Below are 21677 nucleotides of genomic sequence, written 5' to 3'. Positions count from 1 at the left end.
TAACTATTATATGCCTACTGTGACAAGATACAATATGGGAGTGACAGATATGAGGTAAGGAAAATGAAACTTAAGGAAAGGAAAACTCACCCATTGTAATAATACTAGCCTCACTCAGTCACTCCCATGACTGCTGAAACTCTTCACTAAGAAATACATCACATCCCAGACAGAGCACACCATGGGCGTCCAGGGATTGACCAGCTTTATGGAGGAGAATGGAAACATTTTAAAAGATGTTCACCTCAGAAACAGCAAGTTGATCATCGATGGCAGTAATCTGTTCAACTTGCTTTATTTTAACTCACGTTTGGATCAGAGTCATGGAGGGGATTATGATGCTTTTGAGGACCAGGTCTGCAAGTTCTTTAAGGCTCTGAGAGACTGCGACATTGACCCCTTTGTGATTGTAGATGGGGGCTCCGACTACACCGACAAAAAGTTTGAAACTCTCAAAGAACGAGCTCAATCAAGGATCAACACTGCCAATGACTTGTCCATGGGGCTTCAGGGGAGCGGTGGTATATTACCAACCCTCATCAAATATGTCTTCAAACAGGTCCTCATCAGCCTGAATGTGCCGTACGCACAGTGCATTTGTGAGGCAGACCAAGAAATAGCCTCCCTGGCTCGAAGTTGGAACTGTCCAGTGCTGTCCAATGACAGTGACTTTTATATCTTTGACATCCAGGCAGGATTTCTGCCTATCTCCCATTTTCACTGGCAGAGAGTGTCTATGCAACGCGGGAGCTCTATAAGATACATTCCCTGCAAGCAGTACACCACAACAAGCTTCTGCAGACACTTCAACATCAACAGAAAAGTTCTCCCGGTCTTTGCCTCTGTGGCAGGAAATGACTACATCAAGTTGCGTAACATGGGTGTTTCCCTCAGGTGGGAAGAATACTCGTCAATGAAAGGAAGGTTTGCCCGCTTCGACGGCTTGCTGAATTGGCTGGCCCACTTCCATGGGCAGGAGGAGGCCTTGGACTCCGTGCTCAGGCTCATCAGTCATAGTAACAACAGACAGAAAACAGGTGCTGTCCTCCATGGCCTCTCCCTGGGCATAGAAGAGTACCATCTTCCCCCTAGTTGCCTGGAGCGGTTCTTCAACGATGGAGTGGGACCAGGGCCCGGCCGTCTCCCAGAGCCTCTGAGGGTCCTTCCAGACTGGACCCTGCTGCCATTGATGGAAGGTAGACTTCCCTCCTGCATGGTAGACGTGATGCTGCTGGGAAGGATGATGCAGGGTGCCCAGGTGGAAGATCCCAGCTTGCCATGTGGGAACAACACCTCTCGGTCAATACGACAGGTACTCTACGGGCTGCTGCTGGGTGGGAGGAGGGCAGACCACAGCAGTCAGAGACCCCCAGTGGATGAAGTGGAGGAGTATTACAGGGAAGGCAAGAGCCTGACCAGCAGCATGGTTGATACCATCCTGCCCAGTGCTGCAGAACATATACAGCTAGACACTCTGCATCAGGTATGTATACATGTGTATGATATAGTATACAGTATATTCAAACATACTGCTGTTGATTCTCATTATCTTGCTGTGTTCCTTAGGCTCCAAGGTTAGTGCAGCTTAAGGTGTTTTTGGAGACACTTGGTGTGTCCCAGTCCACTTTGAGCGGTGTCCCGCCTCATCTGCGTCTTCCTGTGGCTGTCACCTGCTACTGGCTGAGGCACGCCCATCCCCCTCCAGAACTCCCTGTCCTGCAGGCCCTGCTACTAGGATTGGTGTACGGAGAGCTCTGCAGACAGAGGAAGAGCCAAAGAGGTATGGCCCAGAGCATTTACGAGAAAACACACCATTTAGAATTGCTGAATATCGAAGTGTAGCCACTGACTCCTCCTTTTTTGTAACAGGGTTTATGGAGGGACCAGTGTTGGAGAGGCTGAGAGGGCTGATTCAGAGAGGTAGAAGGAGCCTAGACCTAGGTGTGGCCCACGCCTACAGCCAGTGGCAGTGCTGCCTGAAAGAAAGCCTTCACCTCAACCAACTGCTGTGCTTCCCTCTAGCCGAGCCTCAGTGTGCCTGGTAAGGTGTCCCTTCCTAAGTCAACCCTTGGCCCTAAACTTAGAGCAGTGGTATTCATTCACATTGTATTTTATCCCATCAGAAACAGAGCTAATTCAACCATCTTTTGTTTCCTGGGTGGCATCTAGGCTGTACAAGGGCACTCTGGTGCACCAGCTTGTGACCAAACTGAGAGGGGGGTTAACCCCGGATTCTCTCCTGATGGGAGGCCCTTGCTCTGGGCAGCTGTATAGGCCCATGCTGGGAGCCATACTCAACTCCCATGATGCCGCTGTCATCCCCTTGGTGTCTGGGCCACAGAGGGCCACACCTCCATCCTTGACACAGCCACTGGACGATCTGACGGCCCATCTACACATTCTGGCTCTGGAATATGATGATGATGATGGTGCTGGAGGTGGGAGCAAGGCCAAGCCAGAGGACGATCTGGGTTGGACGTTGGTCTCAGTGCGGACCAGGCACAAGAGCAAGGACAGATTCAACCGAGCTAGGAATCCAGAATTCTCCCGGAAGCAGGGGCGGATCGGCTGGGAATAGGGAGGGACCATTATATAACGGTTTAGATATAGAGACGTTCTGCTCAACTCTTCAATGTTTTTATTGTTCTTGTGTGTACTGTCGTAGCTGAATCAGAATTAGTTAGGTAACATTGATAAATAAGATGTTTTATTTTTTCTCATAATATGCTTCTCTTGGGAAAAGTCACTTGGGGCCCAGAGAGGGGAGAGGTCAGGCTTGTCTTTTACATGTCTGGTAATAGGCAGAATATCAGAAAGGGAGAGGTCAGGTTTGAACAAAATCTTCATAATGAATATATCTGTGAAACCATGTGAAGGGCTCCACTATGTCTGTACTCCAGTCACTCCCTCCTTTTCCCATTGGGGGGAGGAGTATGGCAGTGTCTAGAACCATTGTATGTCCCCTCTGATGTTGAAACTTGTCTTTCATAGTATATGACCTAGAGGCTCACTCCCCTCAGGGAGCTTGTCCAGGGGTGGGTTGTATTTGAGATGGGAGTATCTAGAATTGACAATTGATATATGCCATTGGATGAGGTAATGTTTTGGTAATATGAAGTACCAAGAACGAGAAGTAGAACCTCGTCTAAGAGACCAAACTGAACGATAATTTATAGCTAATGCTATCTGGCTATGGAATACTCCTCTCTCAAGTAAAAGGCCCTTTGTTAAGTTCCTAAGATCTGTGGTTCGTCATTGTGAGTTGAGAGAGGTGTATCTTGGCTATAAAAGATGAAGTATTATTTTGTAAGCACTCTCAGAATAAATGTATAGACACTGAATTGATCTGAGAGTCAAAGGGCTATGGTGAAGCTCATATTAATAAAATATGAAGTTTAAAGTATAACTCTGACTTGTGTGTGGTTTGTAAACTCTCCTTTCACTTAGTAATACAGGAAATGACCATGACAGTACCTTTTATGACTTCATTTACATTGTTTTTAGCATGAACTATAATAGAAGTTCTGATAAGTTTCACTTTGTTTTATTTTGGTCTTTGAAAATAGCTCTATAAATCCCATTTATTGTTACTATGACATTACTGCTGATCTGTACATATTTTATCATTTTATCAAAAAATTGAAAAATAACATTTAAACCAGCTGTTCTTGAGAATTATTGGTTATACACACTAAAGTCTATCTCTGCTTTGGCAGAATATTTTATATGGAACTCTTAAACTGAACATGTATGACTCTCAAACCAGTTAGCAGACACTTAAAATAATTACAAAAATTGTAGGTAAAACTTTATTTCAAGGGTCCATAATAAACCATTGATAAGGCATTTACAAACAGTTTGTGTGGTGTTCAGCAGTGCAGCTCTCTAGGCCCTCTACTCTTTCTTATTTTTAGCAATGACCTGGCACTGTCATTAAACAAAGCATGTTTGTCCATTTATGCTGATGATTCAACCAAAGCTGAATTAGCTGTTATTGGCAGAGAGGTTTGGAACTAATTTACCATCTGGTGATGTAACCTGATCCCACCAAAACAGGCTGAAATTATTTTCAAACACTCAAAGAGCATTGTCATAATTTTTCCAATTTCACAGTATTATTCCAACCTGAAATATATACAAAACACAGGGAAATCTAGTTTTTGACTGAACTGGAACTTGAATAGAACCATGGGGCTTTGGGGACTTAAAGCTAGTATGAAGATATCTAAGTATTTATTGTCTCTCTGGGTGGGAATATGAACAGTTATTCTGTCTTTCTCTATGTCATTTATCCTTTGATTATTGTCTCTGTGCTGAGCTCTTTTAGGCTGTTCTGTAGCACTAGCCCCAAGTCAAATTCTGCTGCCTTATCACCGGTCATTATAGCAGGATTGGGGCCAATTCCATTTTGATTCAGTCAATTCAGGAAGTAAATTCCAATTCACAATTTTAATCTCATTGAAAAGCATGGAGAACATTTTAAAATGGAATTGGAATTTCAGTTTACTTCCTGGATTGCCTGGATTGAAATTAATTTGAGCCCAACCCTTGTGTATAGTGTACATAAACATTACAGGATCACACTTAACTTACCTGCTGTCAGAGTGGCACCTGTTGATCTAAGAATGTTAGGAAGAAAGTATGTAATATTGTTAATATTAAATTGATTATATTGTCGCTTATGTGTCTTTCCACTTCAACTGTAGTGGTCCAATGAGATACAGAGTACTTATGTCCTATAACTTTAAATGTAGTGGTCCAAATTGACAATGAGATACAGAGTACGTTTCAATCAATCAATCAATCAAATTTATTTTATATAGCCCTTCGTACATCAGCTGATATCTCAAAGTGCTGTACAGAAACCCAGCCTAAAACCCCAAACAGCAAGCAATGCAGGTGAAGAAGCACGGTGGCTAGGAAAAACTCCCTAGAAAGGCCAAAACCTAGGAAGAAACCTAGAGAGGAACCAGGCTATGTGGGGTGGCCAGTCCTCTTCTGGCTGTGCCGGGTGGAGATTATAACAAAACATGGTCAAGATGTTCAAATGTTCATAAATGACCAGCATGGTCGAATAATAATAAGGCAGAATAGTTGAAACTGGAGCAGCAGCACAGTCAGGTGGACTGGGGACAGCAAGGAGTCATCATGTCAGGTATTCCTGGGGCATGGTCCTAGGGCTCAGGTCCTCCGAGAGAGAGAAAGAAAGAGAGAATTAGAGAGAGCATATGTGGGATGGCCAGTCCTCTTCTGGCTGTGCCGGGTGGAGATTATAACAGAACATGGCCAAGATGTTCAAATGTTCATAAATGATCAGCATGGTCGAATAATAATAAGGCAGAACAGTTGAAACTGGAGCAGCAGCACAGCCAGGTGGACTGGGGACAGCAAGGAGTCATCATGTCAGGTAGTCCTGGGGCATGGTCCTAGGGCTCAGGTCCTCCGAGAGAGAGAAAGAGAGAAGGAGAGAATTAGAGAACGCACACTTAGATTCACACAGGACACCGAATAGGACAGGAGAAGTACTCCAGATATAACAAACTGACCCTAGCCCCCCGACACATAAACTACTGCAGCATAAATACTGGAGGCTGAGACAGGAGGGGTCAGGAGACACTGTGGCCCACTCCGAGGACACCCCCGGACAGGGCCAAACAGGAAGGATATAACCCCACCCACTTTGCCAAAGCACAGCCCCCACACCACTAGAGGGATATCTTCAACCACCAACTTACCATCCTGAGACAAGGCTGAGTATAGCCCACAAAGACCTCCGCCACGGCACAACTTAAGGGGGGGGGGGGGGGGGGGGGCGCCAACCCAGACAGGATGACCACATCAGTGACTCAACCCACTCAGGTGACGCACCTCCTCCAGGGACGGCATGAGAGAGCCCCAGTAAAGCCAGTGACTCAGCCCCTGTAATAGGGTTAGAGGCAGAGAATCCCAGTGGAAAGAGGGGAACCGGCCAGGCAGAGACAGCAAGGGTGGTTCGTTGCTCCAGAGCCTTTCCGTTCACCCTCCCACTCCTGGGCCAGACTACACTCAATCATATGACCCACTGAAGAGATGAGTCTTCAGTAGAGACTTAAAGGTTGAGACCGAGTTTGCGTCTCTGACATGGGTAGGCAGACCGTTCCATAAAAATGGAGCTCTATAGGAGAAAGCCCTGCCTCCAGCTGTTTGCTTAAAAATTCTAGGGACAATTAGGAGGCCTGCGTCTTGTGACCGTAGCGTACGTGTAGGTATGTACGGCAGGACCAAATCAGAGAGATAGATAGGAGCAAGCCCATGTAATGCTTTGTAGGTTAGCAGTAAAACGTAACCGTAAAACGTTTGTCCTATAAAACGTAAAACGTTTGTCCTATAACTTTAATGTAGTGGTCTAATAATACATTGGTGTATGGTTACTATGGTAATGCATATTCCAGTTATCATTCTCAACAAGGCTTCATGCTGAAATGGCTCATTTGCTGTAGCTATAACCCCCGGTACACACCGGATGCCATCCCAATGGACAGCAGTACATTCCACTGTGCATTATCAGCCATAAGCCTATCAAATTCAAGAATCAGCCAGCATAGTGTCTCTTGCTGATCTGTGTTTTTAAACAGATAATTTAGGTGCCATGTAAGCCTAGATACAATGTAATGTAATGACAAAGCGTTGTATGCTTGTAATAATGATGCACAAAATGATCACTTCAAATGATTGTGCTGTTTAAGCCGACTGTCATCGTTTGTACTGATGACTGAGTAATGTTTGTGCTGATGACTGAGTAATGTTTGTACTGATGACTGAGTAATGTTTGTACTGATGACTGAGTAATGTTTGTAGTGATGACTGAGTAATGTTTGTAGTGATGACTGAGTAATGTTTGTACCGATGACTGAGTAATGTTTGTACTGATGACTGAGTAATGTTTGTACTGATGACTGAGTACTGTTTGTACTGATGACTGAGTAATGTTTGTACTGATGACTGAGTAATGTTTGTACCGATGACTGAGTAATGTTTGTAGTGATGACTGAGTAATGTTTGTACTGATGACTGAGTAATGTTTGTACGGATGACTGAGTAATGTTTGTACTGATGACTGAGTAATGTTTGTACCGATGACTGAGTAATGTTTGTACTGATGACTGAGTAATGTTTGTACTGATGACTGAGTAATGTTTGTAGTGATGACTGAGTAATGTTTGTAGTGATGACTGAGTAATGTTTGTACCGATGACTGAGTAATGTTTGTACTGATGACTGAGTAATGTTTGTACTGATGACTGAGTACTGTTTGTACTGATGACTGAGTAATGTTTGTACTGATGACTGAGTAATGTTTGTACCGATGACTGAGTAATGTTTGTAGTGATGACTGAGTAATGTTTGTACTGATGACTGAGTAATGTTTGTACTGATGACTGAGTAATGTTTGTACCGATGACTGAGTAATGTTTGTAGTGATGACTGAGTAATGTTTGTACCGATGACTGAGTAATGTTTGTACTGATGACTGAGTAATGTTTGTACTGATGACTGAGTAATGTTTGTACTGATGACTGAGTAATGTTTGTACTGATGACTGAGTAATGTTTGTACTGATGACTGAGTAATGTTTGTACTGATGACTGAGTAATGTTTGTACTGATGACTGAGTAATGTTTGTACTGATGACTGAGTAATGTTTGTACCGATGACTGAGTAATGTTGGTACCGATGACTGAGTAATGTTTGTACTGATGACTGAGTAATGTTTGTACTGATGACTGAGTAATGTTTGTACTGATGACTGAGTAATGTTTGTACCGATGACTGAGTAATGTTTGAATGGTTTTAGACTAATCGTTTTGGTTTGACTGCTTTACCAATGAAAATGGTTGGCTACTGGCAGCTCAATGCAGTATGAACAAAACAAGCTCAACCACAGTTTAATTGTTTTCTAGGCCGATATTTATTATTGTCACATGTTTTTTGTGTTGTTTATCAGATGATTTATTTTGGGGATGTTATTATCAAGGATACTCATTTGTTAATATTTCGTTTTTTGTCACTGAAAACATCACTGATGTGTCCCGAGAAATGTGTAATAAATGTATCATCAGTCATTCTGTTCCAGTTCCTAATATTGTTCTATAGAAACGGTTATTTTACACAAAATGTAGCCGATTTATTGTCCATAGTCTTTCCTGGTTTAGTTAAGTTTTAGGTGAGAATATGGAGCATACTATTGGTACCGTAATAACAAGCAATGTCCTTTCTTCATTAGATAATGGTTAATCATTGTCCCATTTCTTATCAGGTAACTTTTATAGACTGTATGTAAAACGTTTATGTTCCTCATCACATCTAATAGGATCACTTCTCATCAGCGTACAGTCATAGTTAGGGGTGGCAGGGTAGCCTAGTGGTTAGAGCATTGGACTAGTAACTGGAAGGTTGCAAGTTCAAACCCCTGAGCTGACAAGGTACAAATCTGTCGTTCTTCCCACACATGTCATAAAAGGCTGTCATAACAATGAGCTTGGCATGGGTTACCACTGTTAAGGAGTTGGCATGCGAAGCTCATTGTCATGACATGTGTTTTGCATACAATGAGAGAACAAGGATGGATTTTGGATCTAGATGTTCATACTTTAGTTTTTAGGACCCGCATGTACAGCCTGCTTTAGCTGTAACTGGATATTAAAATAGAAGAACTACGATCATGTATATCCTACCAACAAGGCATTAACAACTGTAATATCTTATGTTTCACTGAGTCGTGGCTGAACGACGACATGAATAAAATACAGCTGGAGGGTTTTACGCTTAATCGGCAGGATAGAACAGCAGCCTCTGGAAAGACAAGGGTGGCGGTCTGTGTATTTTTTGTAAACAATAGCTGTTGCACAAAATCTGAGGAAGTCTCAAGGTTTTCTCGCCTGAGGTAGATTATCTCCAGATAAGTTGTAGACCACACTATTTACCAGATAGTTTTCATCTATATTCTTCCTAGCTGTCTATTCACCACCACAAACTGATGCTGGCACTAAGACCGCACTCAATGAGCTGTATACGGCCATAAGCAAACAGGAAAATTCTCATCCAAAAGCGGCGCTCCTAGTGGCCGGAGACTTTAATGCAGGGAAATGCAACTGCACTGTCCGATTTACAGTAGCTATTACAGTGATTATTGTTTGAGGTTGCGAACCACATAAAAAAAAAAATTCCACCGGCACAGATTTCATACATTCACATATAATGTTGAAATGTTCACTTACTTTTTGAAAATCTTCCTCTGATTTGTCATCCAAAGGGTCCCAGCTTTTTTACATCCCAAAAAGTCTGTTTAGTTGGCGCCATCAATTTGAGTAATCCACTCGTTCAACTTGCAGAGAAAGGAATCCGAAAATCTACCCCTAAACTTTGGTTGAACAAGTCAAAATATGTTTTATTTACTCCTCAGACACCCTAAAATGTAATCAAGCTATAATATTTATGTAGGAAAATAAGTATGTTCAATAGGAAACCGATTTTAGCAGGTGCGCGACTTCGTCATGGCGCACAGAAACATGGGTTTCCCAGACTGTCCTCTTACAAAAACTGTTATTTCTTATTTGTTTGAACATAGACTGCTGACACCCCGTGGGAGCCATAGGAATTGCATCCAGGGAGCTATTTTACAATATGACCTTTCTCTTGCATTTCTAAGAGGATGTTCTCTCTCAAAAATAAATTCTGGTTGGTTTGTCTTTGGATTTTCTCCTACCATATCTATTGTGTTATATTCTCCTACAGTATTTTAAGATTTCTACAAACTTCAGATTGTTTTCTTTCCAATGGTACCAATTATATGCATATCCTGGCTTCAGGGCCTGAGCTCCAGGCAGTTTACTTTGGGCACGTCATTCAGACAGGAAGTGGAGAAAAAAGGGGCCTATCCCTAAGAAGATATATCATTGTTGCATTGGATTAGATAAAAAGTATCTAAAATGAGAACCAAATGTCTAGACTGTGGTTTCTCACTCTACTATCTCGGCCTTGAGGCTGCGTGACTATCCGCAGGTGCAAGCAGTTCTCAGCCTGAGAAGTAAAGCAGTACATCTCCATTACCCAGTACTTTTCCATCATTACGCATTGCATCTGAGCTCCTAGAGCTCCTAGAGTGTGCGGCTAGAGCTCCTAGAGTGTGCGGCTCTCTTTTATTTTCAAGTTTCTACTCCGCTAGCCAGCACCTCGTCTTAATAGGTGTGCGTTTATTTTTCTTCTAGATCGTTCTGTTACCCAGTAAACAGCACCCTACTGATAAAAAAGCTCTTAAACGATGCCGAATGATAATTATTTTCCTGACACTGGTCATAGACCCATACAAGATTACTTTGAATATAGCCAAAGGGAGCGTGATAAGATCATTATTTCGGAGTCCCTTTTTGACATGCCGGGAGGTAAGTCTGACCTCTCGAAATAACTGTTACATTTATCTAAGCGCCAGACGAGAACGCATCTACATATAGTCACTCTTAGTGATTATGTGCGTCAAGGCATTATTCCACGGGGACTCAGGTGGCAAAAAGAACCATCATTGGGACAGCGCACAGATGATTACTGTGGGCGCTGGTGTGCCATCCTGAACAAATGCTCTATTGATTTAATGACATTAATTATTGACCATTTGAAGAAGGATTTTATTGAAATGGATAACACGATTAAAGACAAACGCACAGCTCTACAAACAGTTGTTAATGATGATGGCATATTCAATGAACTGATGAAAACTAACCAAGCGCTTCAGGACAAGTTGTCTACAGAAAAAAAAAACTTAAAATCAAGAAATTCAACCAAGACAAAAAAGACAAGGCCGATGGTAAAGTCTACTTCTGGAGAAACCCTGACAAAAGAGGTCCTGCTCCCCCTCTCCATGACAGACGCAGGAGGGATGCCGCTTACTTCTATCCACCCTTGTCTGATCAACGCTCTACAACCAGCGCCTCATCGGCTTCCAGTGGTAGTTTTTTATTCAACGAGAGACTGGATGGACGGAAGGGCGGAGGAGGCCGCCAGGGTAAGAAGAAACGACTATCAGAGGCAGAGGAGACCGTTCACACGTTCCCAGAACCCACGGGACTGAGTGTCTTTAATTTATCAAGCAGGATATTGAGCCCTGCCCATGTCTCTTTGCTTAATAAAGGGTTATCTTTTGTGCCTACAACTCAGTGCAACGATTTTGATGTTAAGGTAGACATGTTTAAGATTTTTAGAAACATCCGTTTAAGGGAATACTTTAGCTCCCCTAATTCTGACACTTCTATTGAACCAGTAGGTTGCTCTCCTGCACATACTCCGACTCCTTTTAGAAGCAAAAGTTATTTTATACCTCCAGCCAATCGCAATCACTCTATCGAGACATATTGCAGACTTGTGAAAAATGATGTTGGACTTCTCCTTAAGAATAAACAGGGATCCAAATCTTTCCATAATTTACCCAAGAATGAAAAGCAAGCTTTGCTTGATTTACAATCTGATACGTCAGTCCTTATTCGTCCCGCTGATAAGGGTGGGTCGGTTGTACTCATGAATAGGACAGCTTATAAATGAGTGTCATAGACAGCTGCTTGACAACACCTTTTACAAGAAACTCAGAAGTGACCCCACTTCCCAATTTCAGAATACTATCTTGTCTGTCCTAGATGGGTATTTAAGTTCTGGTCAGATAACCAAAAAATAACATGCTTTTTTGGCTATTCAACACCCTGAAATTGCCACTTTCTATACTTTGCCGAAATTACACAAGAATGTTACACAACCTCCAGGGCGCCCTATTGTAGCGAGCATTGATGCAGTAACAGCCCCTCTATCTACTTTTGTTGACTTTTTTATTAGACCACTCGCAGAACAGCTCCCCTCCTTTGTAAAGGACACCAGCAGTATGATCTCTATCATTGAATCTCTTGATCCTCTCCCCGAGAATACCTTGTTAGTTACTTTTGATGTTGAGTCATTATACACTAATATTCCACACGAGGGCGGTATTGAAGCTATGGAACATTTTCTTCTGCAACGTGACCCTAATGAACTACCTTCCAGTGCATGCATTGTAACATTGGCTGAAATAGTACTCACGCATAACTATTTCATGTTTCTAAATGATTTCTTTATTCAGACGAAAGGTACTGCTATGGGATCCCCCATGGCTCCTAACTATGCTAATTTATATGTGGGTTACATGGAGAAGCAGTCTATTTTCAATCCTCTCAAAAATGTTTTCTTGCCTCACATCATTATTTGGAAACGGTATATTGATGATATTTTTGTTCTATGGAGGGGTGATGCAAAACAGCTCCAGGCGTTCCATGCTTTTCTTAACTCCTGTTCTGAGCATCTGAGATTTACTATGCAATCTGATACATCAAATCAGTTTTCTTGATCTTCTGATCTTGTATGAAGATGATGTTCTATACACTGATCTTTACAGGAAGCCTACTGATCGTAACAGTTTGTTGAGGGCTGATAGTTGTCACCCACTTCCCTTGAAAAATAGTTGGCCCTACATCCAATTCTGTCGAATCAAAAGAATTTGCAAAAAACAATCCGATTTTGACAGAAATATGGCTGAGACACAAAGAAAGTTCAAGGAGAGGGGCTACAAGAATGATCAGATTAATATTGCCATTGAGAAAATTCAAAACCTTTTTCAAGGTCAGTCTCGCAAAAAGACGCATTCTATTCAAAGTGCTCTGAACAAATTAAGGGACTTGTTCACAAACATTGGCACATCCTAAAATCCGATGATAGTCTCGGTAATGTGTTTTCGAACCTTCCCTTGGTCGTATTCTCGCGGGGCAGAAATCTCAGAGACCAATTGGTAAACTCTGATTTACCACCCCAAGATATTCCTGAACAATGTCTTTTTGCGCCCCTACTGGATGGAAATTACAAATGTAATGGCTGTGCTCAATGCAATGGCACTTATAAATGTAGATCCTTCAAACACCCACAAACAGGGAAATCGATCCCAATAAAAGGTGTTATTACGTGCTCCACTAAGGCAGTTATTCTTCAAGTTATCTTATAACTTGTCCTTGTGGTAAAAATGATGTGGGTAAAACAAAGCGCAAATTAAAAGTCCATATCTCAGAGCATCGTAGCACCATTAGGTGTAAAAACTTTACTTATCCAGTTGCGGCCCACTTCTTGGAGGCAGGCCACTCGATTTCATCTCTGCGTTATATTGGCATCAAACATGTCACCCTCCCTAGGAGAGGGGGTGACCTTGATAATTTATTGTTAAAACGAGAGGCTGCCTGGATCTTTGATTTAAAGACCCTTGCGCCCTTCAGTCTCAACGTAGACTTTGATCTGAAGCCATTCTTGTGATTATTGTGACTTTGCCATTGTAATTGTTTGTAAACTTATATAGTCAAATTAATCTATGATCGTATGCTATCCATTTGTTTGTATGCTGTTCTTTGTATGACATTTTAATATTTGATTATTAACCAATGATATTAGGCCACTCCTGGCCATGATTACAGACACCTGTGTCTTTTGACACTATATAAACGAGTCATCCCGCAGTGTTTGTGATTATACCCTGATGAAGACAGCTTGGCTGTCGAAACGTTGGTATTACATTTTTGCATCTGAGCTCCTAGAGTGTGCCGCTCTCTTTTATTTTCAAGCATACAAAGGTTATCACATATATACAGTAATCATGGCATTGTGAATATCTGGGTTTTCCCTCTTCACAAAGCAGAAAGACTCCATTTAATCAGTGCACACCACTCGTTTTTATTACAACACACCTGTCATAATTGTTTTCTTTACTAAAGTACATGTTTATTATTGCTAAAGGTACTGCATAGGTGTAAATATGTTTTTTTTGTGCAAGAGATAGCACTTGTGTAGCCTAAGAAAGTAGCAGAAATGTGCAGAAAGTAGATCTGAATGCATTTTATTGAAGGGAAACAATAACAGTCTTGAACTTTTTTGGCAACATAGTGATATATTCTTATATATACTGTACAATGAGGAATTCAACTACAAAATACTAGTTGTCTTCCATTTTTTTGAACCATTTCCCCCACCCACAAGGTATATAAACAATAACAATAAATAATAATAAAATAAGATACAATACAAAAACGTGAAGAACATAAATCAATCAACTCTAATTTTCACATGTAGGACAGTATGCAAGTGTGTGTACATGGACTTTTCAGATGTATTTCTCACATGGGCAGCACATAGTATTTGTTTTTCAGTCCTTCTTTGGGGGCAGAACTGGCATCTCCTCCTCTTGTCTGCCCCAGCTACAGCCTCAGGTGGATCAGGACTAGATTCAGCCCCCTGAACAGCTCTCACAAGCTCTGCAGAGGCTGCTGTGCAGGGGAGGCGCTCCCTTCTTGGATTGTGTGGGGTTACATGTGCCTTTCCCAGCTGCTCCAGGAACACTCTCCTCTTGTTCCGCTTATCAGGCACCCAGGTAGGGTTGATCTTGTTCTATATCACAAAGGCATTTTATGAGGACACATCAATGATGCTATGAAAGATGACCAGGGGCCAGCGGGCAGTCATCCTCCTGCAGCTGTAAGTTCCAATCACCTTGTCCAGGTTGTCCTCAACTCCTTTGTTGTGGTTGTAGTCCAGGATGATGACTGGCTTCCTGTCCTCCCGATCACTGATCTCAGCCGTCTTGTGCAGTGTGCTCAGAAGGACCACATTCTTGTTGCTGTTTGGGAGGTAAGAAACTAGAGTGGTGGTGAAGACAAACTTTGATGAGAAGGCCTCTCTCACCCTTGTTGCGAGGAGTGCAGGGGGGAGCTTAGGCTTGTTCTTTCTAACTGTACCAATCATGGTGATCTTCCTCTTCAGGAGCTGCTGGCTGAGTTCATAAGAGGTGAAGAAATTGTCACACGTGACATTGTGCCCCCTCAGTCCATCTGTCACATCTAGCACAACCCGCATCTCCTGGTTCTTCTCCGGGCCTCCACTGGTCGGCTTCCCTGTGTAGACTTGCATCTTCCAAGCGTAGCTGGATTGTGCGTCACAGGCCACCCATATCTTGAGGCCATATTTTGCTGGCATGCTGGGCATATACTGCCGGAAAGGACAGCGACCTTTTGACAAAAGAGATTACTATCAGTAATTAGTATCAGTGTCACCGAAAACAATCACATAAATCAATGATATTATAGCAATACATAATAAAATTAACAGTGAAAATCACTTACATTACAGATATGAAAATAAAAATGTACATCTGAATGGAACCAGTTGCTCATCCACTGTTACTTCAGGCCCAGGGTTGTAGAGGTACAGTATGGCAGACGCTCCACCCACTTCTCCCAGACCTCTCTTATGGCTCCACCCATTTCTCCCAGACCTCTCATATGGCTCCACCCACTTCTCCCAGACCTCTCTTATGGCTCCACCCACTTCTCCCAGACCTCTCTTATGGCTCCACCCACTTCTCCCAGACCTCTCTTATGGCTCCACCCACTTCTCCCAGACCTCTCTTATGGCTCCACCCATTTCTCCCAGACCTCTCTTATGGCCGCCAGTTTGTCTCTCACATGTCTTGCAGGTCTTGACTCATGGTTATCAAATCGTAGCATTCTTGAGAAAGTGTGAAAGACTTTCAGTGGCATCGTGGCACGGAAAATCACCCTTCTACTCTCTGCATCCCAGAGACTACATGTAGCCTCGCCTTGGGACCTATACACAAGATTAGCAGCCCTATGTAGGCACGCAGGTCAATTTCATCCATCCTTTTCCAGTTGTCTCCATATATATGGAAACCCTCCAAATTTCTCATCTCCAGGATGATTTTTTCGATGGCTGGTGTAATGAACATGTAGAATGTTGAGGCGATGTCCTGGGCATGGGCAACTGCATGTATTGTGGGCCCTGAGGTCATCCTTATGACATTTTGTGCTGCCATCCTGCCCTGGTTGTCATATGGTGACAAGGACCATGTTATTTTGCTGTTCTTTGACAAAAATGTCTCAATATCAGCTTGGGGGATTTCTTCTTCATCTGAAGATGATGCATTGTGCTCTGAGTTGTATTCTTCTTCGTCTTCTTCTTCAGATACCTCCTCCTCTTCTAAATCATTATTCTCTTGTTCCTCCTGGACATCTGAACAAATTGGGCACTGAAACGTGCACTCATGGCTTCAGCAGAGAGAGAACTGAGGAGACTGTCATCTGCAGCACCATTATAGCCTCTGACTGCATTCCCCATTAGTAAAAAACGCTTTCAAGAAGTGACCCACTTCTATGTGGAACTTTATTCGTAATTCCTAGTGGTTAGAGAGTTGGACCAGTAACCGAAAGGTTGCTGGATTGAATCCCTGAGCTGACAAGGCAAAAATCTGTCATTCTGTCCCCTGAACAAGGCAGTTAACCCACTGTTCCCCTGTAGGTTGTCATTGTAAATAAGAATTTAACTATGACTTGCATAGTTAAATAAAGGATACATTTTTTTAAATACAAAAAATGTCTTCTGTACTTGTGGTGGCCTTAACTTCATGTTGTTTTGCAATTATAATATTGACAAAGTTCCAGTGAAACTTTCTGCTTTTCATCAGCAGGTTTTCTTGTCATGGTCCTTCCTTCAAGCATCATTTTTCTCCAGACATATTATATTGGGACATATTGTATAAAAATACTTCTGTTTTTAGAATATTGGTTCCGAAATAACATCTTATTTGTGAGCCAACTGGTAAATGCAGAGGGGCTTTTACTTAATTATAAGGAATTCTTATCACTTTACAAGGTTTTAGATGCCATTCCCTCAGGTGTTGCTTTATTATTCAGGAAAGTGTCAAGACCTGACCCTCAGAACATACCTACAACTAACCGGTTGACTCATCAGTAAGAAATATTTCTATTTTATTCCATTCAACAACAGAGCTATAAGAGCCTTGTTTCAACAGGATGTCATGCCTTATAGGAATGGTTTTATTGATAATGTCTGTTGGAAAAAAGTTTGGATGTTACCACACATACCTACTTATTAACAACCACTATTTGAAGAGGTTAAAAAATAACAAATTGGACCTTTTTTAATGGCCACAAACAGGGTTGCATCTTTTTTTCCCGTTGTATTCATGTAAGGAATCTGTGGCAAGACATCAGTAGATTTATCATTTAACACATTTATGAAGATTTTACACTATTATTGTCACATTCGTCATAGTGAGGAGACCAAGGCGCAGCGTGATAAGCCTACATCTTCTTTTAATGGACGAAAGAACACTGACCGTGCCGCTACATAACACGAGTGCTGACATGCAACTACACATAGACAATAACCCACCAAACTAAAATGGAAAATGGCAACCTAAATAGGATCCCCAATCAGAGACAACGATAAACAGCTGTCTCTGATTGGGAACCAATTCAGGCCACCATAGACCTACATATACCAAAACCCCATAGAATTACAAAAAAACCCTAGACAAGACAAAAACACACATACCACCCTCGTCACACCCTGACCTAACCAAAATAATAAAGAAAACAAAGATAACTAAGGTCAGGGCGTGACAATTATTGAGAGATGTGTTACTTGGATTATTTACTTATGATATAAATAAGTGAAAATAATTTTATGTAATTAATTTCATTATTCTTTTGGCCAAATTTCCTATTCAGAAATGTAAATTTACAAACAAAACACATTTCATGACCTTGCAAAAAGAAATTGAACTATATTCTAAGACAATTAAATACTATGTTAGAATTATAAATGTGTGTATGTCCCTTAATGTCCTTGTGTAATGGGATATTGTACCCCCTATCCCCGCCCCTAGCCCCGCCCCTAGCCCAAATGTCCTTTGTATATTCTTTATATGTACTTGTGTTCCCCATGTACTTTTTGTATTGATTTGTTGTTAATATATATATATACATATATATATATATATATCGAAGGAGTGCCTTTAATGGCCTGCACATGCACAGTTCGGCGCCAGACAACCTTTTTAATCTATCTACTAATCACTACTGGTCAAAAGTTTTAGAACACCTACTCATTCAAGGGTTTTTCCTTATTTTTATTATTTTCTACATTGTATAGTTAAAGTGAAACATCAAAACTATGAACTAACACATATGGAGTCATGTAGTAACCAAAAAGTGTTAAACATATCAAAATATATTTTAGATTATTCAAAGTAGCCACCCTTTGCCTTGAAGACAGCTTTGCACACTCTTGGCATTCTCTCAAACAGCTTCATGAGGTCGTCACCTGGAATGCATTTCAATTAACAGGTGTGCCTTCTTAAAAGTTAATTTGTGGAATTTCTTTCCTTCTTAATGTGTTTGAGCCAATCAGTTGTGTTGTGACAAGGTAGGGGTGATATATAGAAGATAGCCCTATTTGGTAAAAGACCCCTAATTTGGCAGCAGCTACTCTTCAAATCAAATCAAATCAAATTGTATTTGTCACATGCACCGAATACAACAGGTAACCTTAACCAACAATGCAGTTAAGAAAAATACCTAAAAAAGTAGGAAATAAAAGTAACATAATTCAAGAGCAGCAGAAAAATAACAATAGCAAGTCAATGTGTAGAGTACAGAGTCAATGTGTGGGGGCACCGGTTAGTCAAGGTAATTCAGGTAATATGTACATGCAGTTATTGAAGTGACTATGCATAGATAATAAGAGCAGCAGTGAAACCGGTGTGAAATGGCTAGCTAGTTAGCGGGGTGTGTGCTAATAGCATTTCAATTGGTGACATCACTCACTCGGAGACCTTGAGGTAGTTGTTCCCCTTGCAGAGGGGTAACGATGCGTTGTGGATGTCAGTTGTCGATGTGTGCAGAGGGTCCCTGGTTCGAGGCAAGGAGAGGGACGGAAGCTATACTGTTACAGCAGCAGCGTAAAAGACGGGGGGGGGGGCAATGCAAATAGTCTGGGTAGCCATTTGATTAGACGTTCAGGAGTCTTATGGCTTGGGGGTAGAAGCTGTTTAGAAGCCTCTTGGACCAAGACTTGGCGCTCCGGTACCACTTTCCATGTGATAGCAGAGAGAACAGTCTATGACTAGGGTTGCTGGAGTCTTTGACAATTTTTAGGGCCTTCCTTTGACACCGCCTGGTGTAGAGGTCCTGGATGGCAGGAAGCTTGGCCCCGGTGATGTACTGGGCCGTACGCACTACCCTCTGTAGTGCCTTGCGGTAGGTGACCAAGCAGTTGCCATACCAGGCAGTGATGCAACCAGTCAGGATGCTCTTGATGGTGCAGCTGTACCTTTTGAGGATCTGAGGACACATGCCAAATCTTTTCATTCTCCTGAGGAGGAATAGGTTTTGTCGTGCCCTCTTCACGACTGTCTTGGTGTGCTTGGACCATGTTAGTTTGTTGGTGATGTGGATGCCAAGGAACTTGAAGTTCTCAACCTGCTCCACTACAGCCCCGTCTTCCTGGGGTCCAGAAAAATCAAGGCAGTTATACAATTTTAAAAACATTACAATACATTCACATTAAGTGTGTTCCCTCGTGCCCCTACTCCCCTACCACATATCTGCAACACAAAATCCCTAATTGGTAACCTACATTCGAAAACGAACCCTAACAATGTGACGTAGCCTAATGACGCTCTAGCTGAGGAACACAAACGGTGTGTCTGGCACACGTAATCACTTATGGCATCTTTGGCAAGTGTCCCTTATAATCATTTGCTAACGAAACATGCTGCAATATAGATAACCAGAGGAAATTGCTCTAGCAAACTACTAAAACATATATTTTCTCTGAGACAACTTATTATTATACTTCAAACACTTCCAGCCTACTAATGTGGTTATGTCAAAGGTGGTTTAGTATGGTTTTAGAAACTCTGTTGTTATTTCCAGTCAGTCATGTTTTAAAAAGTAAAGGATTGCATATATATATATATATATATATATATATATATATATATATATATATATATATATATATATATATATATATATCTACTACAACTCCCAGAATGTACCGGGGCTCTTTAATGCTTTTTGCAGCAGCGGCGAACGTCATACGATCAGAGCCCTTTGCGACATACGGATGTCCTATGTTTTCGGGTAAGTAATAAACTGTTTTTTTGACTGTGTTAACCAGGCTGATCAGAACACACCCGATGCTTAAGACTGGGTTTTTGTAAATACGTGAGTTTTATAACAAAGTTAATCTTAATTAGATAGCATATGTCAAATTCACGACTGACACACCTACCTAACAGTAGCTAGTCACAGGCAGAGTTTGCCAAGTAGGCAACTCTACGGAGTTGAGCGACGTTTTTTAAACGGATCTCCGTTTTTTAAATGAAACTCATTCGATTCGCTATGCAGTCGATACTTCACATTTTTTAAATTCTTAAACCCTTATCGTGTACCTATGTTTGTCCTCTGTCGTTGTGTGCCTTTTTTGTTTGCTGAAATCCATACCTTTTTTAATAAAACGGTAATCAAATACAACCACATACTGTTTCTCATTGTCGTTGCTCTAAAATGTTAACACGGCGCGCATGTGGCAATTGAATCTCAACGAAACAGTCAGTGGTTGTATTTTATTAATGAGGTACTTGGCCAGCTACAGCCAGAGTATTTAGCTAGAGAATTAAGGGATATGGCAGCAAGATTATTATGTAAAAGTCTGAGGCTACTGTACGCTAGCTCTAATACCGTGTTGATCAAATATTCTGTACGTGTGTCTCTGTCTACAAAGATAAGGTACAGGTGACATGGAGAACTACAGTAAGGCGCGGACGGTGGAACAGCCCTGCCCCTGCCCATTCCCCGGCCTCTCCAGCGACACCAATGAGGTTAGAGTGAAGGATGGCAGCAAGATCCGCAACCTCATGCGCTACGCCCTGAGCCGCATGGAGGTCAAACCCAGAGCGCTGGAAGGCGAGGGGGGGCAGCCTAAGAGCAAAGAAGGGGGTAGCACCACCGAGGTCCAGGAAGCACCATGCTCCCAGGCACTGGAAAAGATGCCTAGCCGGCAGATAGTATTCACTGGGATGGGGAAGGGGGTCTCCAAGGCCATCACGTGTGTGGAGATCCTGAAGCGCCGTGTGAAAGGCTTGCACCAGCAGACCAGGCTGCTCTTCAGCACTTTCCTGGAGGTGTGGGAACCCCTGGAGCCTGCGGCAGGCCTGGACAGCCTCACCGTCAGTAGGAACATACCTGCTATCTGGGTATTGCTCTCCAGAGACCCCCTGGATGCCAGCCTGCCTGGATACCAGGCTCCAGGGAACTTTGATGCCCTGTGGGCACAGGCTGCCAAGGAGGATGCAGGGGTGGCTGGTGGACAGAGACATGGGGGCAGGAGGAAGAGGGGAGGTGGTGGTGGCAGGGGTAAGGGACCAGGAGGCCCTGTCAGACAGACTGATCGATCCAGAGAGCCAGGAAAAGGCCAGAGTCGTGGTAAGGGGGCGCTGGCAGGGCAGGAATGAGATGTGTTCTGTGTGTGGAAGAGGCCTTTGGACCAACCTGTTATAATCACAAGACAGTCCCCCATCGGCCGATGAGTGCACAAAATATCAACCTTTCCAACTTTTCCGTTATTGTGTTATGACTCACTTTCTGGGAGAGAGGATGTGAGCGAGTGCCTAAGTTCATAGGTTTTTTGTGCGCTTATATTTAAGTTCAATATTTTGTCTCATTTATAAGTAAATCAAGTTTAGCCTGTACATGATTGCACTGGTC

The 21677-nt window shown here is 42.3% G+C and overlaps 2 protein-coding genes across 3 annotated transcripts; both read left to right on the top strand.

Moving 5' to 3' along the window:
• Positions 1–3397, top strand: LOC110535340 (protein asteroid homolog 1-like). The gene is made up of 4 exons (XM_036966650.1): positions 1–1483; positions 1567–1780; positions 1870–2041; positions 2170–3397. The coding sequence occupies exons 1-4, from the start codon at positions 182–184 to the stop codon at positions 2576–2578; spliced, it is 2097 nt and encodes a 698-aa protein (XP_036822545.1). The 5' UTR covers positions 1–181; the 3' UTR covers positions 2579–3397.
• A 16565-nt stretch (positions 3398–19962) lies between these two features.
• On the top strand, positions 19963–21664 carry LOC110515205 (ribonuclease P protein subunit p25-like protein). Of its 2 annotated transcripts, none has more exons than XM_036966623.1 (2): positions 19963–20051; positions 20695–21664. In XM_036966623.1, the coding sequence occupies exon 2, from the start codon at positions 20711–20713 to the stop codon at positions 21422–21424; it is 714 nt and encodes a 237-aa protein (XP_036822518.1). In that variant the 5' UTR covers positions 19963–20051; positions 20695–20710; the 3' UTR covers positions 21425–21664. The 2 variants fall into 2 exon arrangements, with proteins under 2 accessions (XP_036822518.1, XP_036822520.1); XM_036966625.1 differs by having other exon boundaries at positions 20038–20135.
• The last annotated feature ends 13 nt before the right edge of the window (positions 21665–21677 follow it).

This window comes from Oncorhynchus mykiss, chromosome 3 (genome assembly GCF_013265735.2).
Source record: "Oncorhynchus mykiss isolate Arlee chromosome 3, USDA_OmykA_1.1, whole genome shotgun sequence".
Classification (NCBI taxonomy): domain Eukaryota; kingdom Metazoa; phylum Chordata; class Actinopteri; order Salmoniformes; family Salmonidae; genus Oncorhynchus; species Oncorhynchus mykiss.
Note: the sequence above shows the minus strand (reverse complement) of the source record. Positions and strands in the feature narration are given on the sequence as shown.

Excerpts from the sequence above, each read along its gene's own strand:
- LOC110515205 (XM_036966623.1), top strand. The coding sequence starts at position 20,711 with ATGGAGAACTACAGTAAGGCGCGGACGGTGGAACAGCCCTGCCCCTGC.
- LOC110535340 (XM_036966650.1), top strand. The coding sequence starts at position 182 with ATGGGCGTCCAGGGATTGACCAGCTTTATGGAGGAGAATGGAAACATT. Across the intron at positions 1,484-1,566 it reads AGCTAGACACTCTGCATCAG|GCTCCAAGGTTAGTGCAGCT; the intron begins GTATGTATACAT and ends TGTGTTCCTTAG. Across the intron at positions 1,781-1,869 it reads ACAGAGGAAGAGCCAAAGAG|GGTTTATGGAGGGACCAGTG; the intron begins GTATGGCCCAGA and ends TTTTTGTAACAG.